The sequence below is a fragment of the Salvelinus fontinalis genome, chromosome 14, assembly GCF_029448725.1.
Source record: "Salvelinus fontinalis isolate EN_2023a chromosome 14, ASM2944872v1, whole genome shotgun sequence".
Classification (NCBI taxonomy): domain Eukaryota; kingdom Metazoa; phylum Chordata; class Actinopteri; order Salmoniformes; family Salmonidae; genus Salvelinus; species Salvelinus fontinalis.
Genome location: NC_074678.1, coordinates 33601306 through 33627849, shown reverse-complemented (window position 1 = coordinate 33627849; position 26544 = coordinate 33601306). Strand labels below are relative to the sequence as shown.

The following is a 26544-nucleotide window of genomic DNA, read 5'->3' as shown; positions in this document are numbered from 1 at the left end:
TGCGTTTTCCTTTGTAAATGAAAAGCAGCTATGGAGAAAATGCAAATGATAATTAATTTAAAAGGCCTATTTCATATACTAAATGGTATTCTTTAGTTTACCCTCAGGGTTTCCACCAAATAGATTACATAACACGTGAGGTTTTTCATGGTTTAGTAAGCTGCCTGTCCTGTGTTTGACCCCTTTCTTCTCCCTACCATAAGAAGTGACACATTTTAATGAAAAGGAAAAGACACAATGTGTCATCAATGTTGTTTACTCATTATCACATTATACACATTCTGTGTGGGTTCATCTTCTTACTTCATTGTTCATGACACTCCAAGCTGATAAACTATTTAAATCAGAAACTTTGCATGGCTATTTGATCTTAGTATTGTTTTATGACCGAAAGTCACACGGATATTCTAGAATGATTGTAGTGGCGAAGTGAGTTGACACATTTGGACCAAAACCCCAAAACTCTCGGAAGCCCTTCCAGTTTCTCTGAGCCATACTTACAATATGCCCTTGAATTGCACAGTGCACACCTACAGTACCAACGTTTGAGGACACATGTGACTGCAAGACAACTATGTGTGTAGAGTTTAGTAACTCAGCAAATGTAGTGTAGTCTACCACTCTTTGTAGTTATATGTGCATCCCCCATCACCCCTCAATGTCTGGTTTCAGTATGTGGTAAATGATGAGCACTTCCTTCCACCCACACATATAGTCCTTCCTCATCTCACTCAGGAAGGTACTGTAGCTATGACATGTGGGGACACACTAAGAAGCCCACCATTAAGCCATAAAATGGGCATCTGGAGAAAAGTGAACCTCTTGCTGTTTCTTATAGGTAGGATTACTATTCCTTGCTCTTCAACTCATCAATACATGGTTTCAATTTGACTATATAATTATTTATTTAACCTTTATGGTCATACAAACATTTGCATTTGCTTTTTGCAATTATATTCATAGCTCGTTGATTTTCCTTTGCTTTTTCCCTGATCTGTACTCACACAATCTCTTGTTTGCTTCTAAATAATCAAACAACTAATCCCTCAATTGTGTGCATTCTCTTGCGACAGGAACGTTGGTGAAGCCTGGTCTGAGCACTGTGATCCTGGATCAGCCACCAAGGACAGTGGAAGTTCATCTTGGTTCCTCTCTTACCCTGAACTGCAGTTTTATGCCCCAAACTCGTGTCAGGGTGAACTGGTATTTCAGCCCAACTGGCCTCTCAAGCTGCAGCTCCAATACACTGCTGAACAGCAGTACCCATTCGGCTGACAAAACTGTGAAGCTGGATGCTGGGGGTCATGTATCTAAAGAATCTAGAAAGAGTTGGTCCAGATTCATTCTTAAAGATGTCACATACAATAACAGTGGATGGTACTTTTGCAAAGTCTCAGTAGAGATTCCCATCCTTCAACAAGCATGTAGCAATGGAACTCAAGTTAATATATGTAAGTAGAGAAGGGAATCCATTTTTATCTCATTCATCAGTCTCTGTGAAATGTTTAGAAATGTTATGATGATGAGTCTTACAACAGTATCGTCAGTGGCAGCACTACGATTGTTACTGAATGATATACTGTAAATAATCAAAAAACCTCATTATGGTCTTTCTATTGCAGCGGACAACCAGATGAAAAGTACCACTTATACTCCATTGATGACAGGTAAATCCTCCAAACCATAGGCGTTTTCACTGTGTGTATGTGAGTGTGTGTGTGTGTGTGTGATGCGCGGGTTGACTCAACCTGCAGTCATCGCGGGCAGATTTAGGGTCATAAAATATTCTGCGGGTTGAATAAAGAGAAAACAATACCTTAAAAATCCATAAATGTATAATTATTGTGCAATTTCATTGAGGCTTTTATTTCATTATTTTAGGTTACCTGGCATTAGTGCATAAGCCTAAGCTTTAGAAACGAACTGTATATGTGAAATAGCCTACATGTCAATTGCCAAATGCTTTTGGGAACAGGCAGAAAAAGTTGATGTCGATCCATCAAGGCTAAAAAAAAGTTACATTCAGTAAGAGAAAAGCTGCGAAATTTAAAATTTAAAATAAAGAGAAGGGAGACCCAGAAAATAAATGTTTGGGAAAGATTTGGTGAAGTGGTAAAAGAGGAGGATAGCATGTTATGAGATTATTGTGTGATGGTTGCGCTATACAAATTCGACAGTCACAAGACTGTTTTTTTGTTTTTTTTGTTATTGCATTTTCTTCCTGGTCCCTAACCATCTTTGCTCCTTGAGAGAAGCAGAGATCACAGAGAACTTTGCTGATGTCAACTAGATCAACCTGGACTCAGAGACTTGACATAACGTTGTAAATGTAAATCTGGGACACTCAAATTAGTATGATATGTTACATTTGGTATGGTTACATAAGAGGTGTGGTTAAGGCAAAAACAAAAGTTGGGAGCGTTAGGGTTAGGATTAGCTAACATGCTAAGTAGTTGCAAAGTAGAAAAAAATGTGTAGGTAGTTGAAAAGTTGCTAATTAGCTAAAATTCTAAAGATGTCCGTGATGAGATTCAAACTCGGAACCTTTGAGTTGCTAGACGTTTGCATTATAAAAAAGGTTGTGAGTTTGAATCTCATCACGGACAACTTTAGCATTTTAGTTAATTAGCAACTTTGCAACTACATACTACTTTTTTGCTACTTTGCAACTACTTAGCATGTTAGCTAACACTTCCCCTAACATTAACCCTTCCCCTAACCCTAACTTGAACCCTTTTAGCTAACCCTTCCCCTAACCCTAACCATAACCAATTAGCCTAACTCCTAGGCTTAACACTAACCTTAACCCAAACCCCTAACCCTAGACTTGCTAATGTTAGCCAGCTAGATAATGTTAGCCACGTAGCTAGAATCCATAACATATATGTTTTGCAAATCGTAACATATACTATGTTTTGCAAATTCATAACATATTGTACGTTTTTCAAATTCGTAACATATAATATGAATTATAATTTGTAACATATCATACGAAATGGGTGATGGGACATACACAAAATAATACATCCATAAGAAATGTAACATATCCTACTAAATGGACTGTCTCGGATTTATGTACAAAATAATATACAAATATTCTGAGACCAGATTGACTAGATTGAAGCATTAATGCTACCTATTTATGACATTATTCTGGTGAGCAAGGGTTTATTTAGTCTTCTAGGGTAGCATATAATGACAGAAGAGAAGTTGACTAACAAATAATATACCAAAATGTCAGAAATTATAAGCAGAAGCCTATCTAAATCAGGCAAAAAAATCTGGCCTCAACTGTAAAAAACAAAATCTGCTAAATCCGCTGCTTTGACAGCGCATTTTCTATATTAGCGGGTTAGGATCGTGTGCGGGCCTCAGATTTTCACTTTACATATTTACGATTGCGGTAGGGTTATTAGCTATTGCGGATGGTTAAGGGTGAACAAACAGCTGACCTGCACACCACTAATGTGTGTGTTTGTGGGTGAGATGATGTCGAATGAAATAACTGCTGTTTACCCCCTCCTCACCCTCCAAACAGTAACTCTGTCTCGCCCTTCCAATCGGGGTATGCTTGTAGACTGGAGGCTGTGGGTAGCAGTGGGAGCAGTGAGTGCCATACTTGTCACACTGCTAGTGGTCATCTGGATCTTACTACAACGAAGGGAATGCAAGAGCAGAGGTACAAGACAGTTTTTGTTCCAAAAATATATTTACCTAGTATACATACTTTGAACTTAATTTCAAACCAGATCTTGTGACCTAAAGCAGAGAGGAGTAGTTTGTAGAGGGGGAGGATGATCAAATCAAATCACATTTTATTGGTCACAGACACATGTTAAGCAGATGTTATTGCGAGTGTAGCGAAATGCATATGAAACAGATGAAAGAAAGCTCTGTAATATTAATACAGTTGAAGTCGGAAGTTTATATACACCTTAGCCAAATACATTTTAACTCAGTTTTTCACAATTCCTGACATTTAATCCTAGTAGAAAATCCCTGTCTTAGGTCAGTTAGGATCACCACTTTATTTTAAGAATGTGAAAATTCAGAATAATAGCAGAGAGAATGATTTATTTCAGCTTATAATTCTTTCATCACATTCCCAGTGTGTCAGAAGTTTACATACACTCAATTAGTATTTGGTAGCATTGCCTTTAAATTGCTTAACTTGGGTCAAACGTTTTGGGTAGCCTTCCACAAGCTTCCCACAATAAATTGGGTGAATATTGGCCCATTCCTCCTGACAGAGCTGGTGTAACTGAGTCAGTTTTGTAGGCCTCCTTGCTCGCACACGCTTTTTCAGTTCTGCCCACAAATTTTATATGGGATTGAGGTCAGGGCTTTGTGATGGCCACTCCAATACTTTGACTTAGTTGTCCTAAAGCAATTTTGCCGCCACTTTGGAAGTTTGCTTGGAGTCATTGTCCATTTGGAAGACCCATTTGCGACCAAGCTTTAACTTCCTGACTGATGTCTTGAGATGTTGCTTCAATATATTCACATAATTTTCCTTCGTCATGATGCCATCTATTTTGTGAAGTGCACCAGTCCCTCCTGCAGCAAAGCACACCCACAACATGATGCTGTGGCTTCACGGTTGGGATGGTGTTCTTCGGCTTGCAAAATGGTCATTTTGGCCAAACAATTCTATTTTTGTTTCATCAGACCAGAGGACATTTCTCCAAAAAGTACGATTTTTTATGGCGGTTTTGGAGCAGTTGCTTCTTCCTTGCTGAGCGGCCTTTCAGGTTATGTCGATATAGGACTCGTTTGACTGTGGATATAGATACTTTTGTACCTGTTTCCTCCAGCATCTTCACAAGGTCCTTTGCTGTTGTTTTGGGATTGATTTGCCCTTTTTGCACCAAAGTACGTTCATCTCTAGGAGACAGAACACGTCTCCATGCTGAGCGGTATGACGGATGCGTGGTCCCATGCTGTTTATACTTGCGTACTATTGTTTGTACAGATGAACGTGGTACCTTCAGGCGTTTGGAAATTGCTCCCAATGATGAACCAGACTTGTGGAGGTCTGCCATTTATTCTGAGGTCTTGGCTGATTTCTTTTGATTTTCCCATGATGTCAGTCAAAGAGGCACTCAGTTTGAAGGTAGGCCTTGAAATACATCCACAGGTACACCTCCAATTGACTCAAATGTAGTCAATTAGCCTACCAGAAGCTTCTAAAGCCACAACATAATTTTCTGGAATTCTCCAAGCTGTTTAAAGGCATAGTCAACTTAGTGTATGTAAACTTCTGACCCACTGAAATTGTGATACAGTGAATTATAAGTGTGTTAATCTGTCTGTAAACAATTGTTGGAAAAATTACTTGTGTCATGCACAAAGTAGATGTCCTAACCGCCTTGCCAAAGCTATAGTTTGTTAACAAGAAATTTGTGGAGTGGTTGAAAAACAAGTTTTAATGACTCCAACCTACGTGTATGTAAACTTCCGACTTCAACTGTATCATAGCACTGAGAGAGAGAGAATAAGAGAGAGAGAGACATGACAAAACAGCAAGCCTTGTGCACTCATTTACAGAGCAGCTAATTTTCACAAAGTGAGGTTGAATGAGAGAGCAGGTGGTATGTGGTTAGAAGCTGTGAGACAGAGCGACGAAGGATAGGGGAACATCTCAGGTTCATTCTTTGCAGCTTCTCAGCTGTGTCTTGTCCTTTCTGACCAGTCTACGACCTTCTTGGCAGTGCAGGCTGCTGAGCAAGAACAGTTAATCAGATGTGAATATTTGTTGGTGTGACAATGACTTTGGAGTATTTTTTTCTCTTGTGTATTTCCAGAAAATCCTATCTATTCGAATATGCCTCCACCAAGATCTGCAATAAAACAGCCCTCTCTGCAACCAGGAATACAGATGGACAACCAGAAGATTCCTTCTCCTTTAAAACACACCAGGACCCCAGTCACAGCCCATTACAGCGAACATGTCAGGACCCCAACTCCAGCCAGGGCCCATGACAGCAAATACAGCCTAAAATTCTAAGACTTTTTATGATTCCAATTAATCATATTTCCTCTACTGAAACTATGTCAGAAAATAATTTGTTATCTCGTGTTTTGTGAGTGTAGTCTGACTTGTTCCTATCCTGTTCTATTACATGAGCTATCACTTTAGTATGTTTTCTTTCGGGGACTGCTGTTGATTAATTCTCCAGCAATTGGAATGCCATGCTAGCCTACTAAATTCGGAGAAATTATTGTTGTGTAATTATTATTCTCAGGGTCATTTAAAGTTCTCCAAGTTCTATAAAGCGTAATTTAGCAATAAGGAAAATAAGTGCTATTTTCTGGAATTTACAGTATATTGTATCAGTAGCCTTTGTAAAAAGACTGGACAACACACTGTGGGCTTGAAGGAAATATCTACAGCTGTTAATAGTGCATTAATTAAATTCCATATTTCAATATTTTCTTGCAATTGTTGTGTCAAAATTGTGAACCAATACTATGCGACTGGCAATTGTTCTATACATGTATGCAAGGACAGAAACATACATCAAGTTCGTTTTGGACAAAGTCTTTAAAATGATAGCCTACTAGACGACCACTTCAAAGGTGTCATCCTAAAAACAGAGCAAATGAATCAGTCTAATGTATCAGTCAATCAACGTCCATCCTTCGAAAATAGAAAAACATGGTCACGTGATACTTTGCCCCAGCTAGGTACTTGTGGTGCTTTCAAGACAACTGGGAACTGTGACCTTCAGGTCGGAAGTCAGAGTTCTACAAATATGCCCGAGTTTCCAGCTTGGAATTCCGTGTTGGATGACCATTCAAAAGATTCTGCCCAGTCAGAGTTTGTTTTTTCCTAGTTGTCTTGAATGCACTGTAGTAGGAAGTAGAGATTTCCGAGTTCCCAGTTGTTTCGAATGTGGCATTGGTAGAGACGAATTTCATGGGATTATCGCGCTAACGTGCACACTAGCCAGCAAACCTTACAAGTGGAGCCGAAAGATAATATCGATGTCAAATGGAAGATACTTTGGATCAATTTCTAACGGTGTAGACTGAGAATAAATATACCTGTTACAGGTAAGTCATGTAGGCCTATTGGTATTTTAATTTTCGCGAGCAGCATTTGTTGGGTTGTTCTTCAAGGGTGAGGTCAATTTGTAACAAGTGAAATTATTCTCAGCTAACTAGCCAGCAACCTTGGTAGCAGGTAAAGTGGTGTAACAAGATTATTATAAACGTCATGCACTCATTTTAGTGAACACCTTTGGCTATTTTTAATGTGTAACGTTAGTGATTTTGACCTGTCCTAATCAGTCATAATTTAAGAAACTTCAATATTAGTCCGAATAAAGTAGTGTTATAGCACGTCCTTTTTATAACTCACCTTTCCCACCTGTCATTACTTTAATTTCTTTATCGGAATCAGAAATGTAATATTTTACGTCGGATTTATGACATAGTCCAGGTGTGAGGTTGAATCAACAGCTGCATCACAGTCAAGTCGGAAACATTGACCAGCTGTCCTAAAGATAATTATGCAATATGTCCTATTAATTATAAGAGAAGTGCTTTCAATCTTGTATTAAATGGAACCTATTTTTGACTAGCTGTCCACTGTTTTTAATCTATTCTCCCAAAGATGTCATCAACACAGACTGACATTAAATATCTGAACAATAAGCTATATTTTCAATTTATTTTAAGACTGTTTACATTGTAATATGGAAATGGGATTATGTCAATGAATATGTAATTAACCCATTAAACATATTGCATAATTGGTAGAATGCTCTATGTTTATGTAATCTGCCCATAAGAGATTTTATGAACATGTTGTCATTGTTGTGTATTATGGACACACAATTGCACTGGGATTTGACACATGATGTCAAATCCCAGTGCAATTTGTACGCTGCATAACAGCTCAGAGGCAAGAAACATTTGTGTAAATTCTCTAAATCAATAGGGATTGATTTTACCAGTGGAAACTCATTGGACATGACCAGCCTGGTATGCCAATATTCCTAGTGGCAAAGTGGGACCTGGTCAATTAAATAGTCAATGTGTCAGTTGGCAGAAGTTGGGTATTCCCATGAAACTGTAAGGAGGAGCCTCTGTGAGCAGTCTGAGATTTGAAGGAGTTCATATTTTCCTTTGTCTCCCAGCTCATGCTGAGACTTGCCCATGATGTGTTTGTGTAGGCAGCCTAGCCATGCATGTTTCACTGATTGTGCTCCAGTTTTTAGAACAGGGCCTAGTAAATAAAAGGTTGTCTGTTTATACTCAAGACATTGTATAAAATATTGTTATAGCCTATATGAAGTCCCCAGTGGCTGATCTCACTATTCATAACCCAAATCAAATCAAATTTTATTTGTCACATACACATGGTTAGCAGATGTTAATGCGAGTGTAGCGAAATGCTTGTGCTTCTAGTTCCGACAATGCAGTAATAACTAACAAGTAATCTAACCTAACAATTCCACAACTACTACCTTATACACACAAGTGTAAAGGGATAAAAAATATGTACATAAAGATATATGAATGAGTGATGGTACAGAACCGCATAGGCAAGATGCAGTAGATGGTATCGAGTACAGTATATACATATGAGATGAGTAATGTAGGGTATGCAAACATAAAGTGGCATAGTTTAAAGTGGCTAGTGATACATGTATTACATAAAGATGGCAAGATGCAGTAGATGATATAGAGTACAGTATATACATATACATATGAGATGAGTAATGTAGGGTATGTAAACATTATATTAAGTGGCATTGTTTAAAGTGGCTAGTGGTACATTTTTACATAATTTCCATCAATTCCCATTATTAAAGTGGCTGGAGTTGAGTCAGTATGTTGGCAGCGGCCGCTAAATGTTAGTGGTGGCTGTTTAACAGTCTGATGCCCTTGAGATAGAAGCTGTTTATCAGGCTCTCGGTCCCTGCTTTGATGCACCTGTACTGACCTCGCCTTCTGGATGATAGCGGGGTGAACAGGCAGTGGCTCGGGTGGTTGTTATCCTTGATGATCTTTATGGCCTTCCTGTGACATCGGGTGGTGTAGGTGTCCTGGAGGGCAGGTAGTTTGCCCCCGGTGATGCGTTGTGCAGACCTCACTACCCTCTGGAGAGCCTTACGGTTGTGGGCGGAGCAGTTGCCGTACCAGGCGGTGATACAGCCCGACAGGATGCTCTCGATTGTGCATCTGTAGAAGTTTGTGAGTGCTTTTGGGGACAAGACGACAAGCCCTGGTCATTCATAACCCTGGTCATTCATGGAAAAAAATGTTTTTCAATTAGTTGTATTATTCCAGCTAATTAACTTTATCACCCTAATAACACATCTGGTGGCCCATTGTCATCTTGATAAAATTATTTATTTTAGTAATCTGAGCTAGTGAAAACATAACCTTGTCCTGAACTGGGTGTGTTTTTTCCACACAATGGTGTTTCACAACAGTGGCTATGACACAAGGAGTGTCAGAGGTGAACTCCCAGTTTCCTGTTCAAACCCAGCCCCATGGAACACACTGTCACTGCCATTCACTGCTCTGGTAAATCAGTTACAGTACAACTCAATTCTGGGCTGCAGTAGCCTACAGATTAGAGAGGGCATTTTTGCTCAAGTCAAATGTAGAAGCTCTACGGCCCAGGCCCTATTCTCAGACCATCTGCACCTAATCAATCTCCAGATTATGAAATTGTAGTGTCAGTACAAGTTTGGGTTTTAGTATTCTGGGGGCTGCCATTTCAGGTCTGCCACAAAGTACACATTTGGAATCCCTTTGCCTAGTCTAGTGGAACGCTACATATTGAACTATGCCAGAGGTGATTGAACTTAATATCCACGACTGAAAATATCTTAATGACAGGAGAGTCCAGAACTGTTTAGAGAGCGTGGCGGTCTTGACCCCTGTTTGATTCCTGTAAACCTTTTCTGGCTGAAATTGTCTGATCACCTCCACATCTCTTCTCACTTAAGACTTTCCTGCTTTTTACAGGTGGCCTTTGAACCCTAATCCTTTCCAACCTTTCTCCCTCTAGGCCGATAGTGTTGACACTCAATGAATGTCAATGTCATTGTCGCTATATACAGTGCCTTCATAAAATATTCAAACCGTTTGACTTATTCCACATTTTGTTGTTACAGCCTGGATTCAAAATGGATTTCAAAAATATATTCTCACCCGTCTACACACAATACCCCATAATGACAAAGTGAAAACATGTTTTTAGAAAATCTTGCAAATTTTTTTAAAATAAGGGTTGTGAATACTTTACAAAAGTACTCACACCCCTATGCTATGACACTCCAAATGGAGCTCTTGCATCCAATTTCCTTTCATCATCCTCTACAACTTGATTAGAGTCCACCTGTGACCAATTCAATTAGACATAATTTAGAAAGAAACACACCTGTCTATATAAATTCCCACAGTTGACAGTGCATGTCAGAGCAGAAACTATTATACCATGAAGTTCAAGGAACTGTCAGATCTCTGAGAATTGTGATGACGCATATATCTGGGGAAGGATCTCCATCGTTGGTAAATGGAAAAAATATGCGACTACCCAGACTGCTTAGATCTGGCCGTCCGACCAAACTGAGCAAACAGGCAAGAAGGACCTTGGTCAGGGAGGTGACCAAGAAACCAATGACCACTCTGATAGAACTCCAAAGTCCCTTGGCTGAGATGGGAGAACCTGCCAGAAGGACAACAGTCTCTACAGCACTTCACCAATCTGAGCTTTATGGGAGAGTGGCCAGACTGAAGCCACTCCTGAGAAAAAGGTACATGACAGCACGCCTGAAGTTTTCAAAAAGGCACGTGAAAGACTGAGTGCATAATCTTTTGCCTTGAGCCAACAATTTTACTATTTGGCCTGAATGCAAAGTGCTATGTCTGGAGAAAACCAGGCACAGCTCATCACCGTCTAACACCATCCCTACCGCGAGCATGGTGGTGGTTGCGGCATTATGCTATGGGGATGCTTTTCAGCGGCAGGGACTGGGAGACTGGTGAGGATAAAGGGAACAATGAATGGAGCCAAATATAGGCAAATCCTTGATGAGAACCTACTTCAAAGTGCAAACGACCTTAGACTGGACTGGGGGCAAAGATTTACGTTCCAACAGGACAATGACCCTACGCATACAGCCAAAGCAATGCTAGAATGGCTTCAGAACAAGAATGTGAAAGTCATTGAGTGACCCAGACTTGAATCCCGTGGAAAGACTTGAAGATCACCGCCATTCACCGCCGCTCCCAATCTAATTTAACTGAGCTTGAGAAAATCTGCAAGGAAGAATGGGAGAAAATCCCCAAAATCAGATGTGCAAAGCAGATACAGACATACCCAATATGACTCAAAGCTGTAATTGCCACCAAAGATGCTTCTACAAAGTATTTACTCAGTGGTGGGAATACTGTTGTAAATTAAATATTTCTGTATTTCATTTTCCCAAAATGTTTTTTACAAATGTTTTCACTATATCATTATGGGGTATTGTGTGTAGATCAGTGAGAAACTCTGTAATCCATGTGGAATTCAGGTTGTAACACAACACAATTTGGAATAAATCAAGGGGTATGAATACTTTCTGATGGTATGATATTCTGAGTGTACAAAACATTAGGAACACCTGCTCTTTCCATGAGACTGACCAGGTAAAAGCTATGATCCCTTATTGTTAAATCGACTTCAAACAGCGTAGATGAAGCGGGTTAAATAAAATAAAAAAATTGCCTTGAGACAATTGAGACAGGGATTGTGTATGTGAGTTATTCAGAGGGGGAATGGGTAAGACAACATATTTAAGTGCCTTTGAACGGGGTATGGTAGTAGGTGCCAGGCGCACCGGTATAAGCATGTCAAGAACCTCAACGCTGCTGGGTCTTTAACGCTCAATAGTTTCCCGTGTGTGCCAAGAATGGTCCACCACCCAAAGGACATCCAGCCAACTTGACACATGTGTGAGAAATATTAGAGTCAACATGGGCCAGCATCCCTGTGGAATGCTTTTGACACCTTGTAGACTCCATACCCCAACGAATTGAGGGCAAAAAGGGGTTCAACTCAATATGAGGAAGGTGTTCATAATGTTTTGTACACTCAGTGTATACCAAGTCAGCAGGTAGCCTACTTTACTCATTTAGCCTACCCTCAACATCTGCTATGTAAGTGAATTGCATCAGTTATGGAGCTGTCGATTGTTGCTTACTGATTCAGGCATGATGCAATCAGTATTAAAAAATGTATTCAAATTGAGAAGTTAAATTGTACAAATTATATAACTTGGGCTTTGCGTAGTTCTAAATTTCTAAAGTTTGTTATATAAATCCTCAATCTGGTTTCACTGGCTGTACTAGAAAAATTACCATTCATCTCCATTAAAAGAACTCGTCATCGGAACTCATACATCATTTGAAAGCAACCGAAAAGTGAGGGTGGTTGATCATGTGAATGGATGTGGCTTAGGTGACATAAAAGCTTCACGAATCAACAGCGTGATGTGAATAGTGAAACCAGACTGGAGGGCCAGTGACATCATTTGACGACGTGTTTAGCATTGACTCGCTCAACTTGTTAAATGTTTCATTGTTGGCCATAAAAGACTAAAAACACCAGGAACTCAACTCCAAGTGATTTTAATTTCGGAAATCTGTTCCCAAGTATTCCCACGCATAATAGAGAGACACGAGATCGTATACAAATGTAAGCAAGGTTTGAAATGATGTTTTGGTCAAATATTATATCTGTTTGGGCTTTTTGCGATCAATTTGCAGTCTACAAATGATTTGTAATTATGTTCCGGCCCCCTAAACATCCACTTAAAAAGTTGTACCGCGGCTGAATTTAGTTGATGATCCCTGTTGTAGGCATTCCTGCTTGTCTTCAATGCTTGAAAATATCTGTCAAACACAGTGAATAACAACTTGTAGTCATTCAAACCAGCTGTAGTGCTTAACTGTAGTCCCCCTCGCCTGAGGCGTAAAGTATGTGTGCTCTCCCTGCTCTGCCAACAGTTGAGCAGTCGCTAGCATGCACCAGCTCGTTTCTGTGTTTTTAAAGTAACAACAAGGAACCAGCTTCTGTTGCAAGGGGCAATTTTCTTTTGTCTGTTTAACAGCATTTCTGTGTTTTTGATCTTCGAAAGAAATAAGTCCTCAGTGTTTTGTGTTGCCTGTCATGGATAGGGCCCTAGGTTTTTCTTGTGCACGTGACCTGGCTTGGAAAAACTCTGCATGGGCCCTTGTTTAGTCTAAAGGACAGTCTAAGCACAGTCTACGCAACGGATCCAACGGAGGGTCGTTTGTGTAGCTCTCTACATAATTCTTAGTACTTTTGTACTCTGTTTCCGTAGACTGAAATCACTGTGGAGAGCCCTTAACTAGGGCCCAGGGTTTGTCCTAGTCAGGTCTTATGGTAAGGAAAAACTCAAGTGCTCCAGTCATAGGAGCAGAAGGGATCCAACCCAATTATTAAAACCAGTGAATCACAGGAACCTCTGAGTGTTAAATGAGATAATCAGTGTGATTTGCATGCATGCCCCAACCTGAGCATATTCCCAGCTGCTAGTATCCTGGTAATCAGAAGGAAGCGGCACACACCCAGGTCCTTATCATTGGGGGCAGACAGACAGGAAGAGAGAGTAAGGGAGGTGGAGACCTCTTAATTTCTTTCTTTTAGCCAGTTGGATCATAACATCACTATGATCTATATTTTGTCTGTAGACTACTTCATGCCGTCTGTGTTGAGTCGCTCTCACTCATGTATTGTGTTCTCATGTCCCTAGATGAGAGCCTCAGGACCAGCATAAAGATCCCCTGAATTGGGAAGTTTGAACTACCACATCCTACAACATACTGGGACAGTATGGATTCTCTCCTGAGCTACAGAGGAGGTAGCAGCAGCGGCAAGTGTTTATGTTGGAGGCTGATACCAACATAGCTATCGACCATCAGAACACTAATACATGTCTCTCTATAGAGACATGAGCTGCTGTCCTTGATCTACAGTGTGTTATTGTGTAAGCAGGACTAAGCAGTGCACCCACACACCCCCTCCCACCTGGGCACTACGCCATGTCTCCTCTCTCTGCTTTGGGTGTATTCTGTGGATTGTTCCTTCCTCTGTCTCTCAGTGAATACAACACTCACAACTGTATCCCACGGAAGAGTGTCCTTTACCAGGGTAAGTTCCTCACTCTCACTTGTCCCCTGTTTTCTCATAACGGTGTAGTGGAGTGCATCTGTTTCCTCAAATACTAAAAAGTTGGAATGAACACACACACACACAGTTTGTGATACAGAGCAATCATTGAGTTTTCTAATGGTTTCCTGTTTAGACAATATGAAGCTGTTCAGAGAGGAAGGGATTTGTAACTACTCCACCATGTTGGTTCGAGAGGATTTGGGCCTGCTGCTGCTCGGGGCTCGAGAGGCTGTGTATGCCCTGGATATCAATGATATCTCCATCAAGAAGTCATGGGTATTCAGTTATCATCTTTAGCTATCAGTTATCCTGTATAATTTGCATACATCATTTTATAAATCACAAATGGACTGCAATAAAATAATCCTGTAACTACTCTGCGATGACCTAATACCAATGCCTTGGAATCATAAATCCATTACCTAGAACATACTTTGATGTGCAGCTCTCTGTTGTTAGGTGTACTGGCAGGTCACCAAGGAGAAACAGGTGGAGTGCACATACAAAGGGAAACATGCTGAAGTAAGTGGCTCCATCAATCATGAAACGGTTCTCCCCACAGATATCTGTGAAGTGAGTTGTTTATCTGAACATCAACTGAAGACAGGACAAACAGAACCAGATAAATTCACTGAAATCCATAAATGACTATTTCTCATCCCTGTTCTCTTGCAGATCGAATGCCGTAACTACATCCGGACGCTGCATAAAGTGGATGATGGCAGAATGTATGTGTGCGGGACAAATGCTTTCAGCCCCACCTGTGATTACATGGTAAGTATAGCTTGGCCAGAACAGGACAGCTAGGATATCTTCCTGTAAGAATAGCTCTGGTGTTTGAAGCTATCATGTGACTGCTGCAGACAGGCAGTTGTCACTGAATATTTACAGTGAGTGTGAAATGTTTGCATACTACAGACACCTGCTTTCACTCTTTCTACTGTTAGTGGCTACTGAGAGTAACACATTTTGACCTCTGGGGATTAGTGTAAAGTATATACCTACCTCTCACTCCCTGAAACAGTGTGAATGAATACAACTAAATAGTGGCTTTGTTTGTGACCCTGACAGACGTATTCTGAAGGACAGCTGAGACTAGAGGAAGCGCAGGAGGAGGGAAAAGGGAAATGCCCCTTTGATCCCTTCCAGAGATACTCCTCCATCATGGTCGGTATGTACTGTGCCCCTCTGTCTGTTTCTGGTTATCTGCTCTCACACAATAACAGACTTGTGCATCCATTGAAGTTCAACGTGCACCAACTGAAAAGTGGGGTTTCAGAGGTGCAATCTAGAACTTTCATTTTCTATTGAAAATGCTGCCGCTGCACTTGTTTAAGGGGGGGGGGGGGGGGGGGGGGGCTGGGTCTTTGAATTGAACAAGTTTTCTGCTTTATGGCTCAATGTGTTTTGTATTACTTTGCGTTGCCAGTGGCAAAATTAAAGATTACACCTGTAATTCTCCAAATACTTACAATATTGTTTACTTTGCTTGAAGATCCATTATGTTTCCCCATTGTAATTCTTGTTATGTCTCTGATCTGCCAGGAAATGACCTGTACTCTGCTACCTCAATCAACTTCCTGGGCTCTGAGCCTGTTGTTCTCCGCAGCTCTTCCTCTGCTCTCCGCACCGAGTTCAAGAGCTCCTGGCTCAACGGTCAGCTCTCCTTCTCTGTTCATACTTGTTATAAACTTGTATACTGCTGTACACCATGCCTTATATTCTATTAATTTGTGCACCATATCTCCTAACACCTGCAGATGAACTTTGAATGGCAAAATGTATCCATAGCATTTTACATACTTTGTGCCTTGTGTAATAGCCTAGATCCTATAGGTCTCTGTGTTGTTGAATTATGAAACTGAACTTCAACTACTCCTGTAAAAGTTCCTGATAGGTAGCGTAATAAGTGCTCATTATGGTTTGATTTCAGAACCCAACTTTGTGTACATGGACCTTGTCCCCGAGAGCAAAAACAACCCAGAGGGCGATGATGATAAGGTCTACCTGTTCTTCAGCGAGAACGCCATGGAGTATGACTTCTACAACAAGCTCATGGTGTCACGAGTGGCTCGTGTATGCAAGGTAACAACTTGCTACAAATTTACTTTCAGCTGCAAGAAGTACAAGTTTCATTGGTCCATACATGGTATTTTAAATATAAAGAAAGGACAGTATGTGTACACTGTTTAAACAGTGCAAGGGTATGGTGTGTGCATGTGTCTCTTCTCTCCAAAAGTATTCACTTGTTTGACTAGAACTCACTGTGTAGGGGGATATGGGCGGCCAGCGGACGCTCCAGAGGAAGTGGACGTCTTTCCTGAAGGCTCGTCTGGACTGCTCTCTGCCAGAGTCCAGCCTGCCCTCCGTTGTACAGGATGTCTTCCTACTCAAAAATGATGACTGGAGCAAAAGTGTTTTCTACGCGGTGTTCACTCCACAGTCGTGAGTATTGTCAGTAGAATCCAGTGGCTTTAAAGTTGGTAACATTGTTTCAGTAGGAAGTGGACTGAGATTCTCACTATGCTTTAAATGGTTGCTTTACACGCATGTTTACCATAATCATAGGGCCAGGAGTTTTCCCCGACCATGTGACCTTACCAGGTAAAAGCCCCGGCTAATAGAGGGCTAACTATGGCCTAGGGTATTTATCGCGTGGTCAGGAAAGACATAGGGCCCTAACCATGATATATACTGGTGGTTTGAAAACATCAAACATGTTTTTCTGACTGTGTGTTTGCGCTAGGAGCTTGTCCGACATGTCTGCAGTGTGTGCGTACAGTGTGTCAGCTATCGGAGACGTGTTCAATAAGGGGAAGTTTAAGACGCCAGTGACTGTGGAGACATCCCATGTGAAGTGGGTAATGTACAGTGGAGAGGTTCCCACCCCCAGACCAGGAGCCGTAAGTCCCAATTTAATATCATTGTGAATCTCTAAATGGTTTAGGGCCACAAAAGGAAATGATCAACTTTTCTACATTTCAACTACTAACTCAGCACTAATAAATGTATTATCATTATCAAGTTATTACCACTCATCAATCCTTTGTTTTTCAGTGCATTAACAATGTAGCGCGGGGCCTTGGGATGGAGCGCTCCCTGGACCTGCCAGACAAGACCCTGCAGTTCATCAGGGACCGACCCCTCATGGACGAGGCCGTGCGCCCTCTGACCAGGGGTCCACTGCTGGTCAAAAAAGGTGCCATGTTCACACGCCTGGTGGTGGATAACGTGCTAGCTCTGGATGGAGAGAGATACGCGGTCATGTTCATCGGCACAGGTACTGTACAGCACACACACAGCCCCAGAACAGACTTCTTCTGGCAGTGGATATCAATGACATGGGTGTCCTTCTCTTCTTACAGAGAACGGCTATGTGCAGAAGGCAGTGAACCATGCTGGGGAGATGTTCATCATTGAGGAAATACAGCTGTACCAGACCCCAGAGGCTATCAGGACGCTACGCCTCTCCTCTAGCACGGTAACACTAACTCAAGTCAATCAAACTTGATTTGTATAGCGCATTTAACAAATGCGTTCTTCAAATTTCTTATTGGCAACTCGGGTTTAGACCCCCAAGGTGCAGCAACATTTTACAAAGCATTTTGCAAAACAACATTTTACTGATAAAGGTAATTCATACAATGTAAACATAATGGTTTTACATGATCAATGTCAGTTTATTGTTGTCTACAGGCACTTCTGCAGACCGATGGTTACTCATTTACGTTTTATTTCGTTGGCACTTATAATAGAGTATTCAAGGAGAATGGCATTGTCATTGCTGTTACTAACAGTGGGTGGAGCTGACTCACCGAGCTGCTGACACTCATGTGGTATTTGCTTGTTTGTATTCTTGTTTCCCCAGGGTCAGTTGTATGCAGGCTCGGATTTTGGAGCAGTACAGATGCCTCTGAGTGACTGTGGGCGCTATGAGTCGTGTCTGGACTGTGTCTTGGGCAGAGACCCTTACTGTGGATGGGACCTCTCCACTGGCATCTGCTCTGCTGTCGCCAGTTCATCCTCTGACACGTACGCTCCCCACTAGCATTTTCACTGGAGAGTAACCTCTGACTTTAAATAAAGATTACAAGTGTTTACTATATGTTAGAATTTAAGTATACACTTGATATTTGTCTTTCAGGAATATGATTCAAAGTCTAAAAGATGGTGATATATCAAAATGTCCAAAATCAGGTAAATTGATTTCACAATATTGAAATGTTCAGCACATTACCAACAAAGAACAGATCTACTCATCACTTCCTTTGACAAGTAGATACACATAGAAATAATTGTTTTTTGTGTGTGTGTTGCAGAGACTGTGAAGCCAGAGAACTACACCTTAGTCCCTGGGAACAACATCAAGCTGCCGTGCCATCCTGCCTCCAACCTGGCTCAGGTACACTGGCTCTTCTTAGGGCAACAGCTGCACGCTGACGCTAAGTATTACATCTACAATGGAGGAATCCTAATTCTTAATGCCTCTGCCTCCGACGCGGGCCAGTACACCTGTGAGTCTGTAGAGCAGGTGAAAAGCAGACCACACACCAGGACTATGGCAGTCTATCAACTGCAGCACCACACTAACGCAGAGGATGAGGAGGCGGCGAGTGAGACGACGACAGAGTCCCCCCATAGCCACAATACCCCACTACCAGAAGTGCCACAGACTTTGGAGCCCCCTCTCCCTCCTGAGTCACGGAGTGTAGACAGCAGGGTGGTAGGCCTGCAGGTGGCGGTAGCTCTCCTGTCTCTGATGCTGCTTGGTCTAGTAGCCTGGAATCTATATAAAAGAAGCTTTAGAAACAGATCTTCAGAGAACTCAGGTGCGGGCCAGGTGAAAAGGCTGTCAGTTGACTACATTCAAAATAGGACATCAGTGATTAAGTTGCTGGGACCTACACCCAGTCATAACGCAAACAATAACCATCACACGGTCATAGCTTTCAAAGGGAATGGGGAGCACCACTTTTCTCCGGGAGGCAACATTTCCACTATGGATGGGTTGGGTTACATTGACAACGAGTCAGAGATCTGACCCTGAGTGTTAACCACTCTCTGGGGTTTGCTCTCTTTCTCTCTCACCAGGCAGCTGATTTAGGACACTATGGCAATGTCAAGCTCTGTACATTGGACTTGCGATAGAGGGGAATGTTTTATATTTTTCTAGGAATTGTCCAGAAAAACATTTTCCCACCAGGTTGAATTTATTTTATATAGTCATGCCATAATGCAAATATACAGTGAGCTCCAAAAGTATTGTGCCCAGTAGAAATGAATGGTAAATAATGCATTGTTGTGAGTCACTTATTGTAAATATGAATAGAATATTTCTAAACACTTCTATGTTAATGTGGATACAGATAGTCCTGAATGAATTGTGAATAATTAGAAAAAGTTACAAATCAAATATCATACCCACCTTTTACAATAACAGGGGAGGTTAGCATTTCTTGGGGGGTATATTTGTGCATCTAACTTTCTCACTCATAATTATTCACAATTTCATTCAGGACTATCTGTGTTTAGAAGCATATTTTATTTTTTATTTACAATAAAAGTGACAAAGATGACAATACATTATTTACCATTAATTTCTATTGGGCACAAAATTTTCTGAAACACTACCAAAACAAATAGCAAATGCATCCAACAAGTTTGTAGAAAGGGAAAGACCTAGTAAGTTGTACAACTGAATGCATTCAACTGAAATCTGTCTTCCGCATTTAACCCAACCCTTCTGAATCAGAGAGGTGCGGTGGGCTGCCATAATTCGACATCCACGTCTTCGGCGCCCAGGGAACACTGGGTTAACTGCCTTGCTCAGGGGCAGAACGACAGTCACAAGCTTGATGTAATAATCATTGTGTGTTAGGAATATGGGATCAAATACTGAACTACTTTAATACACAAGTGAATTTGTCCCAATACTTTTGGTCCCCTAAAATGGGGGGTGGAGGTGGAAGAGAGAGAGAGAGACTATGTACAAAAGTTCTGTAATTTCTAAACGGTTCACCCGAGATGGATGAAAATTACCCTCAAATTAAATCTGACATTCTGCACTTCAACCTCAGCCATTGTATCATTTAAAATTCAAAGTGCTGGAGTGCATAGCCAAAACAACTAAATGTGCCACTGTCCCAATACTGTTGGAGCTCACTGTACTGTGCTAAATATTTTGTACAGTTATGGTATTTCAAATATTATGTATTTCTATTAAAGGCCCAGTGCAGTCAATGTGATTTTCCTATATTTTATATATACAGTACTTGTCAAAAGTTGACACCTACTCATTCCAGGGTTTTCCTTTATTTTTAATATTTTCTACATTGTAGCATAAGTGAAGAACTCAAAACCAGCTTCATGAAGTAGTCACCTGGAATGCATTTCAATTAACAGGTGTGCTTTGTTAAGTTAATTTGTGGAATTTCTTTCCTTTTAATGCATTTGAGCCAATCAGTTGTTGTGACAAGGTAGGGGAGGTATACAGAAGATTGCCCTATTTGGTAAAAGACCAAGTCCATATTATGGCAAGAACAGCTCAAATAAGCAAAGAGAAACAAAAGTCCATCATTACTTTAAGACATGAAGGTCAGTCAATCCGGGAACATTTCAAGAACTTTGTAACTTTCAAGTGCAGTCACAAAAACCATCAAGCGCTATGATGAAACTGGCTCTCATGAGGACCGGCACAGTTACCAGCCTCAGAAATTGCAGGCCAAATAAATGCTTCAGAAACAGACACATCTCAACATCAACTGTTCAGAGGAGACTGTGAATCAGGCCTTCATGATCAAATTGCTGCAAAGAAACCACTACTAAAGGACACCAATAATAAGAAGGCTTGCTTGGTCGAAGAAACATGAGCAATGGACATTAGACCTGTGGAAATCTGGCTGATGAGTCCAAATTTGAGATTTTTGGTTACAACCGCCGTGTCTTTGTAAGACGTAGAGTAGGTGAACAGATGATCTCTGCATGGGTGGTTCCCACCGTGAAGAATGGAGGTGTGATGGTGTGGGGGTGCTTTGCTGGTGACAGTCTCATTTATTTAGAATTCAAGGCACACTTAACCAGCATGGCTACCACAGCCTTCTGCAGCGATACACCATCCCATCTGGTTTGTGCTGTGGGACTACCATTAATTTTTCGACAGGACAATGACCCAACAACTCCAGGCTGTGTAAGGGCTATTTGACCAAGAAGGAGAGTGATGGAGTGCTGCATCAGATGATCTGGCCTCCACATCACCAGCCTCAACCCAATTGAGATGAGTTGGACCGCAGAGTGAAGGAAAAGCAGCCAACAAGTGCTCAGCATATGTGGGAACTCCTTCAAGACTGTTGTAAAAGCATTCCAGGTGAAGCTGGTTGAGAGAATGCCAGAGTGTGCAAAGCTGTCAAAGGCAAAGGGTGGCTACTTTGAAAAATCTAAAATATATTTTGATTTAACACTTGGTTACTGCATGATTCCATGTGTGTTATTTCATAGTTTTGATGTCTTATTCTACGATGTAGAAAATAGTCAAAATAAAGGAACTCTTGAATGAGTTGTGTCCTTTTGACTGGTACTGTATGTATATGTAGCAGAAAAGCTATAAATAAAAAGGGTCCTCAGTGGTATGGGTAAAAATGTACAAAAATTAAAATGTATAGCAACTGACGTAATGTCAGTCACTTCACTGGAATTTGTTTTCCTTCTGGGAATTTGTTTTTGTTTTACACAATGACGGACAGATGAGGTCTGCCTGTCATAATGTCCCTGCCATTATGATCTACTGAAAGCTGTGAATACAGTATTGGTATGGCATTTTGTACTGTATTTGATTCTATTGAAAATAAATGCATACTTTAAAGTATGAAGTAAACATAATTGTCAATGAGGAAGAGAAGCTGAATAACAACAGTCAGAAGGTCTGAATAAGAATATTTACTGAAATGTTTAAGGTAGTGAGCCATTGGTAGTCTCGTACGACCCACCCTGATCTCGCAAGCTTACATTGTTTCACTACACGGACACAGTATCTGTGTAGCAAAACAGAATGAAAGCTTGCAAGATCAGGGTGGTTCGTGCTAGGCTTAGTCATTGCAGCAACACATTTGAAGCATTTTCAAGAATGTCTTCTAAATATTCATTACAGACAAGCCATACAAAAAACTCAAAATAAACCTCATTATGGTAGTTAACCCTGGAGAGGAACACTTAAATGTGACTTAAATTTTTCTATTCAAGATGAGTTGCTGCCGCTCTCCCAGCCACATTGTAAACACAAGGCTCCAGCCTGGAACACACTGACTGAGATGAGCTGTTTTGGAGCACTGGCTAGTGAGAAGGGGTATTCCACAACAGGACACTGACCATCAAAAGCAAAGAAAGATCAGTGCACTGCACAGGATGAGTGAAAGACAAAAGGCTCAAGTTGAATAAGAAGGCTACAGTATCTAGCATTAGTGATGTGTATAAGCACATTTCTCATTGGCTTCATCTCGTAGCAGTACTTAAGGCGACAGTCAAGGGGGGGGGGAAATTAACATGCAAATACCTCATGTACGATCAAGGCGCATTTAGTTTTCAGAAACAAGGCAAAAGCAGATCAAGCAAGAAGAAAAGGTATCAAAAACAAACACTTGTGATATCAATAAAAAACTAAATACATCTCATCACTAAATAAAAAGTGCACTATATAAACATCCATATTTCCAACTTCAAGGAGAAGACCCTGATTCTTCAGTCATGTCCAGTAGTGTTAAGGCTTTTGTTGATTTCATGAAGTACAGTATTGTATTGGCAAGAATTGATCACTGAATATGGGTGCCAAAATTGATCCAAAAACAACTTTGGAATCACCTTGCTTCTTTTCTGTTTCAGACATATCAATTTTGTTGAACAGTATTAATTCTGCTACTGTAATATAAAGACCCCTAGCTCTCCAAGTACAAATGAAAATCATATTTTTTTTAAATTTCAGTCGCTCTTTCAAATATGAGGGAACAGATTCATTTTGAGAGTAGAAAATAATAAATGTAAACATGTAATGGATCATATTTTGGATCTTCATCACATATTTTTCCAACAATATAAGGCTTAGATGTGTTTCCCTGGAAAAGCTTCCTACTCCAGTAAACGATGTCTATAACAGTGGCCTCTTAAATCTAAAACAAAGTACTGCTGAATAAAATCAGCTGATTATGCCTTTTTTCCCTTAACATTCTTACTTAAATTCCAGCTATGCATTTCGTATAGTGTCATGGTGAGATTGTACTAGTGTGGTGTGGTGGACTATCTTGCGTGCCATGGAAAAAAGTGCTCTGTCTCCATCTAGAGTCCACTTAGGGTTTTATTTACCAGGGGCCATTGTCTGGGTAGCTTGGCACAGCAGCAGGGTATTGGGGTAGGCTTGGGCCAGTTTCATTGATAGCATTGAAGCCGGCCTCTCTCACAGGGGCGCTCTTCCAGAGTCCAGTGGTCCACTCTTCCTGTGCACGCTCAAAGCTGCCCCCTCCGCCACGGTACATCCTATGAACCTGATAGAAGCAGAGCAGACAAACCAACCAGTCATACAGTCATGAAAGTTCATTATCTTTCCTTGCCTACAATGAGAATTGTCAAAACGGCTGTGTATTTTTTCTGGTTTGTGTGTGTGTTTCCAGGTGCTCGTGCATTTTTCAGGTGTGTGTATGTGCACGCATTGGACTCACCCTGATGAGAACCAGTCCCATCAACACAGTCACCAGAGTAAAGAGCAGAGCTGAGAATAGCATGACTACAGCAGAACCCACGTTGTGGCTGAAAAACAGCACTGTCGCGATCCAACCACTTTGGGGGTTCGTCAGAGTGGTGGAGCAGTGGGGTTAGTATTTGTCAATGGCATGAATACTGGATTACATCAACTGTAGTTATTCACCTATCACAGCATGACACTGCAGTGAGTAAAATTAAGGTGGCATTGATACATAATCTACAGGTGATCTTTATTGCCAAACTGAAGATTTTAAACTGAAGATTTTTCTATATTCCTGAGGTAAGTGAAACACAAGCCATTCAGATATAGCAGCCAGCGTCCTAGACAGTCCCTTCCAGGATTGAGGAAATAAAATGTTCATACTCACCAAGCACCCCAACCAGAGATGCCCACAGTCTGAATGAGAGCGAGAACACACTGGAGGAAGAAGATGAAGAAAAAGGCCATGAAGTTGAAGGAACTGTCAGCCCTAAGAAAGACAAAGGGAGTTATGAAGTCAGTCAAGAAAATTGTATTTGGAGTGCAAAATAATAGATGTTCGGCTTGACGTTTGTTGAGTGGACTTTACCGAAAGGCCTTGTAGAGAGGTCTAAACCAGCATGTGTAGCTGCATGGACTGAAGAGAAGAAGCCAGAGCAGGGAAAGGCCAAAATTGGCTGCACTTCCCCCTCCTGCCCACCAAGCTATGCATGACACCACGTTCACACACAGTGTGACTGAATACACTGCAGAGAGGAGCAGAGACAGCAGAAAAAAATAACATATTCACTCAGCATTGAATGAAACACAGTCCAGTTCCCAGAGTAGGCCTATGTGTGAATCAAGAAAGTTTGTTGGTGTAACTCACACATCCAGAGATTGTAGACCCTGCGCACCAGCTGTCGGTGCGGGGCTGGGATCTCCTCCTCCACATTCTGGTAAAAGCAGGGCTTGATTCGCAGGAACTTAGGCAGCAGTGGGAAGTTGTTGACCCGCTCTGAAAACGGATGATTACATGTGGGAAAACAGGATGTCAGTGCAGATGGCACAGGAAAACAAGAATACAGTGAAATTTGAGATTTTTTTGATTATATTATAACAAATGGTGAGGCACAATAGTGAAAGTGGTCAGTGTTATCAGTTGATCTTTATGTCCACAATTTAACTATGAGAATTCGTGATTAAATTATAATATACAACAAAATAATAAATACAGTTACATGTCAGGATATTATTTGACAATAAATAGTATTTCTCCATCTTTTTAAATAGGGAGACAATTAGATTTCAGAACTTATTTCCATGAGTGATCAAAACCTGTTTTCTCATGGCTCCCTCTTGTCCAGCTGCAGCAGACATATGGTGAGCAATACATATAGAATATTGAGAATTGCAACACATCGTATCGGCACCAATGTATCGCGATAATATCATATCGTGAGATCCCTAGCAATTCCCACCCCTACTGAGTATGGTATGGCTATTTGAATAAAAGGTTTGAGTGTGTCACTTATAATCTGTGTCATGCATATGCATTACTTGTAGCAGGTACATGTCATGTTTCATGAAGAACATGATCGAATTGCAAAACATTTAGATACAAACCTGTCATTATGAAATCCTATGCGTGTCCTTTCCTGCAACATAATACAAATAATTGGCATACTTTACATCTCATAAAATTAAATTTAAAAAAAAGTATAAATAATTATCTGGGAACGTGCAGTGTCTAATTTACAACAACAAAACACTCAGTCATATCAAGATGATGACAAAGGTGAAATTATATGCATGAGATAGCCAGGTCACGTGCCCCTACTAGATACGGGTACGCTACTTTGATACATTTCTTATATTAAGTTAAGTAGCTAGCTATAATTTGGCAAGAAAATATAAGACCACGCGTAGAATAAATTAGCAAGCTAACGTTAATTAGCTACAGTAGTATGTAGATGATGATTTGTTAGCGGTCTTCAGGCGAAATGTAATGAAAAGGTAAGCTGCCGAGCGGATACAATGAATTGGTTGATAATAGATTGAATGTTAAAGAAATAAAGCTAGTGACTGTAACTTATTTTCTTGTAATTCAATGTTTTGCTAGCACCTACCTGAAAACCACTAACTCCAGTTCGGTTCGGGATGGTCGTCACTAGCTACCACAGCCACAAAGTCATAAACCCCGCCCATTTCTACAATCTATCTTCTTAATAACAGATTTTACAGCTAAACCTAACCTCAATCCTAACATTTACCACATTGCTAACCTTATGCCTAACCCTAACCTTAAATTAACACCAAAACGCGACATTTTGTTTTCATACATTTTTACGATATAGCCTATGTTGACTTTGTGTCTGTGCTATCTAGCTAGTAGAGGAAACCGTTGGGGTCGCGTCCAACCAAATCTCCCGCACTGCATTGAGGGAGTGGTAGTTCAATACAGGTCCCACCAAGGCAAATTTGAATACGATTGTTTCGATTGTGAAACTACAGATCACGTGACCTATATAGTGCGTGGAGGGAAGACGCGTGACTTCAGAGAGAGATGGATGATTCTTGTCCCTTGATATGATAACAGCTACATTATGGAAAATTGGCAATGATGTATTTTCTTGAT

General features: G+C 40.8%; 3 protein-coding genes across 4 annotated transcripts; 2 read left to right on the top strand and 1 right to left on the bottom strand.

Annotated features, from left to right (window-relative positions):
* The first annotated feature begins 754 nt into the window (after positions 1 to 754).
* On the top strand, positions 755 to 6431 carry LOC129810688 (transmembrane and immunoglobulin domain-containing protein 2-like). Of its 2 annotated transcripts, XM_055861454.1 has the most exons (5): positions 755 to 838; positions 1074 to 1451; positions 1623 to 1667; positions 3578 to 3679; positions 5805 to 6431. In XM_055861454.1, exons 1-5 carry the CDS (start codon positions 796 to 798, stop codon positions 6005 to 6007), a joined length of 771 nt encoding a protein of 256 aa, XP_055717429.1. In that variant the 5' UTR covers positions 755 to 795; the 3' UTR covers positions 6008 to 6431. The 2 variants fall into 2 exon arrangements, with proteins under 2 accessions (XP_055717429.1, XP_055717430.1); XM_055861455.1 differs by lacking the exon at positions 3578 to 3679.
* A 258-nt stretch (positions 6432 to 6689) lies between these two features.
* On the top strand, positions 6690 to 22064 carry LOC129810686 (semaphorin-4E-like). Its single transcript, XM_055861452.1, has 15 exons — positions 6690 to 7056; positions 13785 to 14182; positions 14337 to 14479; positions 14663 to 14725; positions 14879 to 14977; positions 15275 to 15374; positions 15749 to 15859; positions 16137 to 16288; positions 16476 to 16648; positions 16950 to 17106; positions 17261 to 17483; positions 17569 to 17684; positions 18072 to 18235; positions 18348 to 18400; positions 18523 to 22064. Exons 2-15 carry the CDS (start codon positions 14074 to 14076, stop codon positions 19242 to 19244), a joined length of 2385 nt encoding a protein of 794 aa, XP_055717427.1. The 5' UTR covers positions 6690 to 7056; positions 13785 to 14073; the 3' UTR covers positions 19245 to 22064.
* A 56-nt stretch (positions 22065 to 22120) lies between these two features.
* Positions 22121 to 26313, bottom strand: LOC129810687 (secretory carrier-associated membrane protein 4-like). Its single transcript, XM_055861453.1, has 7 exons — positions 26036 to 26313; positions 25533 to 25564; positions 24796 to 24924; positions 24517 to 24673; positions 24316 to 24417; positions 23905 to 24022; positions 22121 to 23730 (listed from the first exon to the last, which is right to left on the bottom strand). The coding sequence occupies exons 2-7, from the start codon at positions 25537 to 25539 to the stop codon at positions 23548 to 23550; spliced, it is 696 nt and encodes a 231-aa protein (XP_055717428.1). The 5' UTR covers positions 25540 to 25564; positions 26036 to 26313; the 3' UTR covers positions 22121 to 23547.
* Positions 26314 to 26544: the final 231 nt, after the last annotated feature.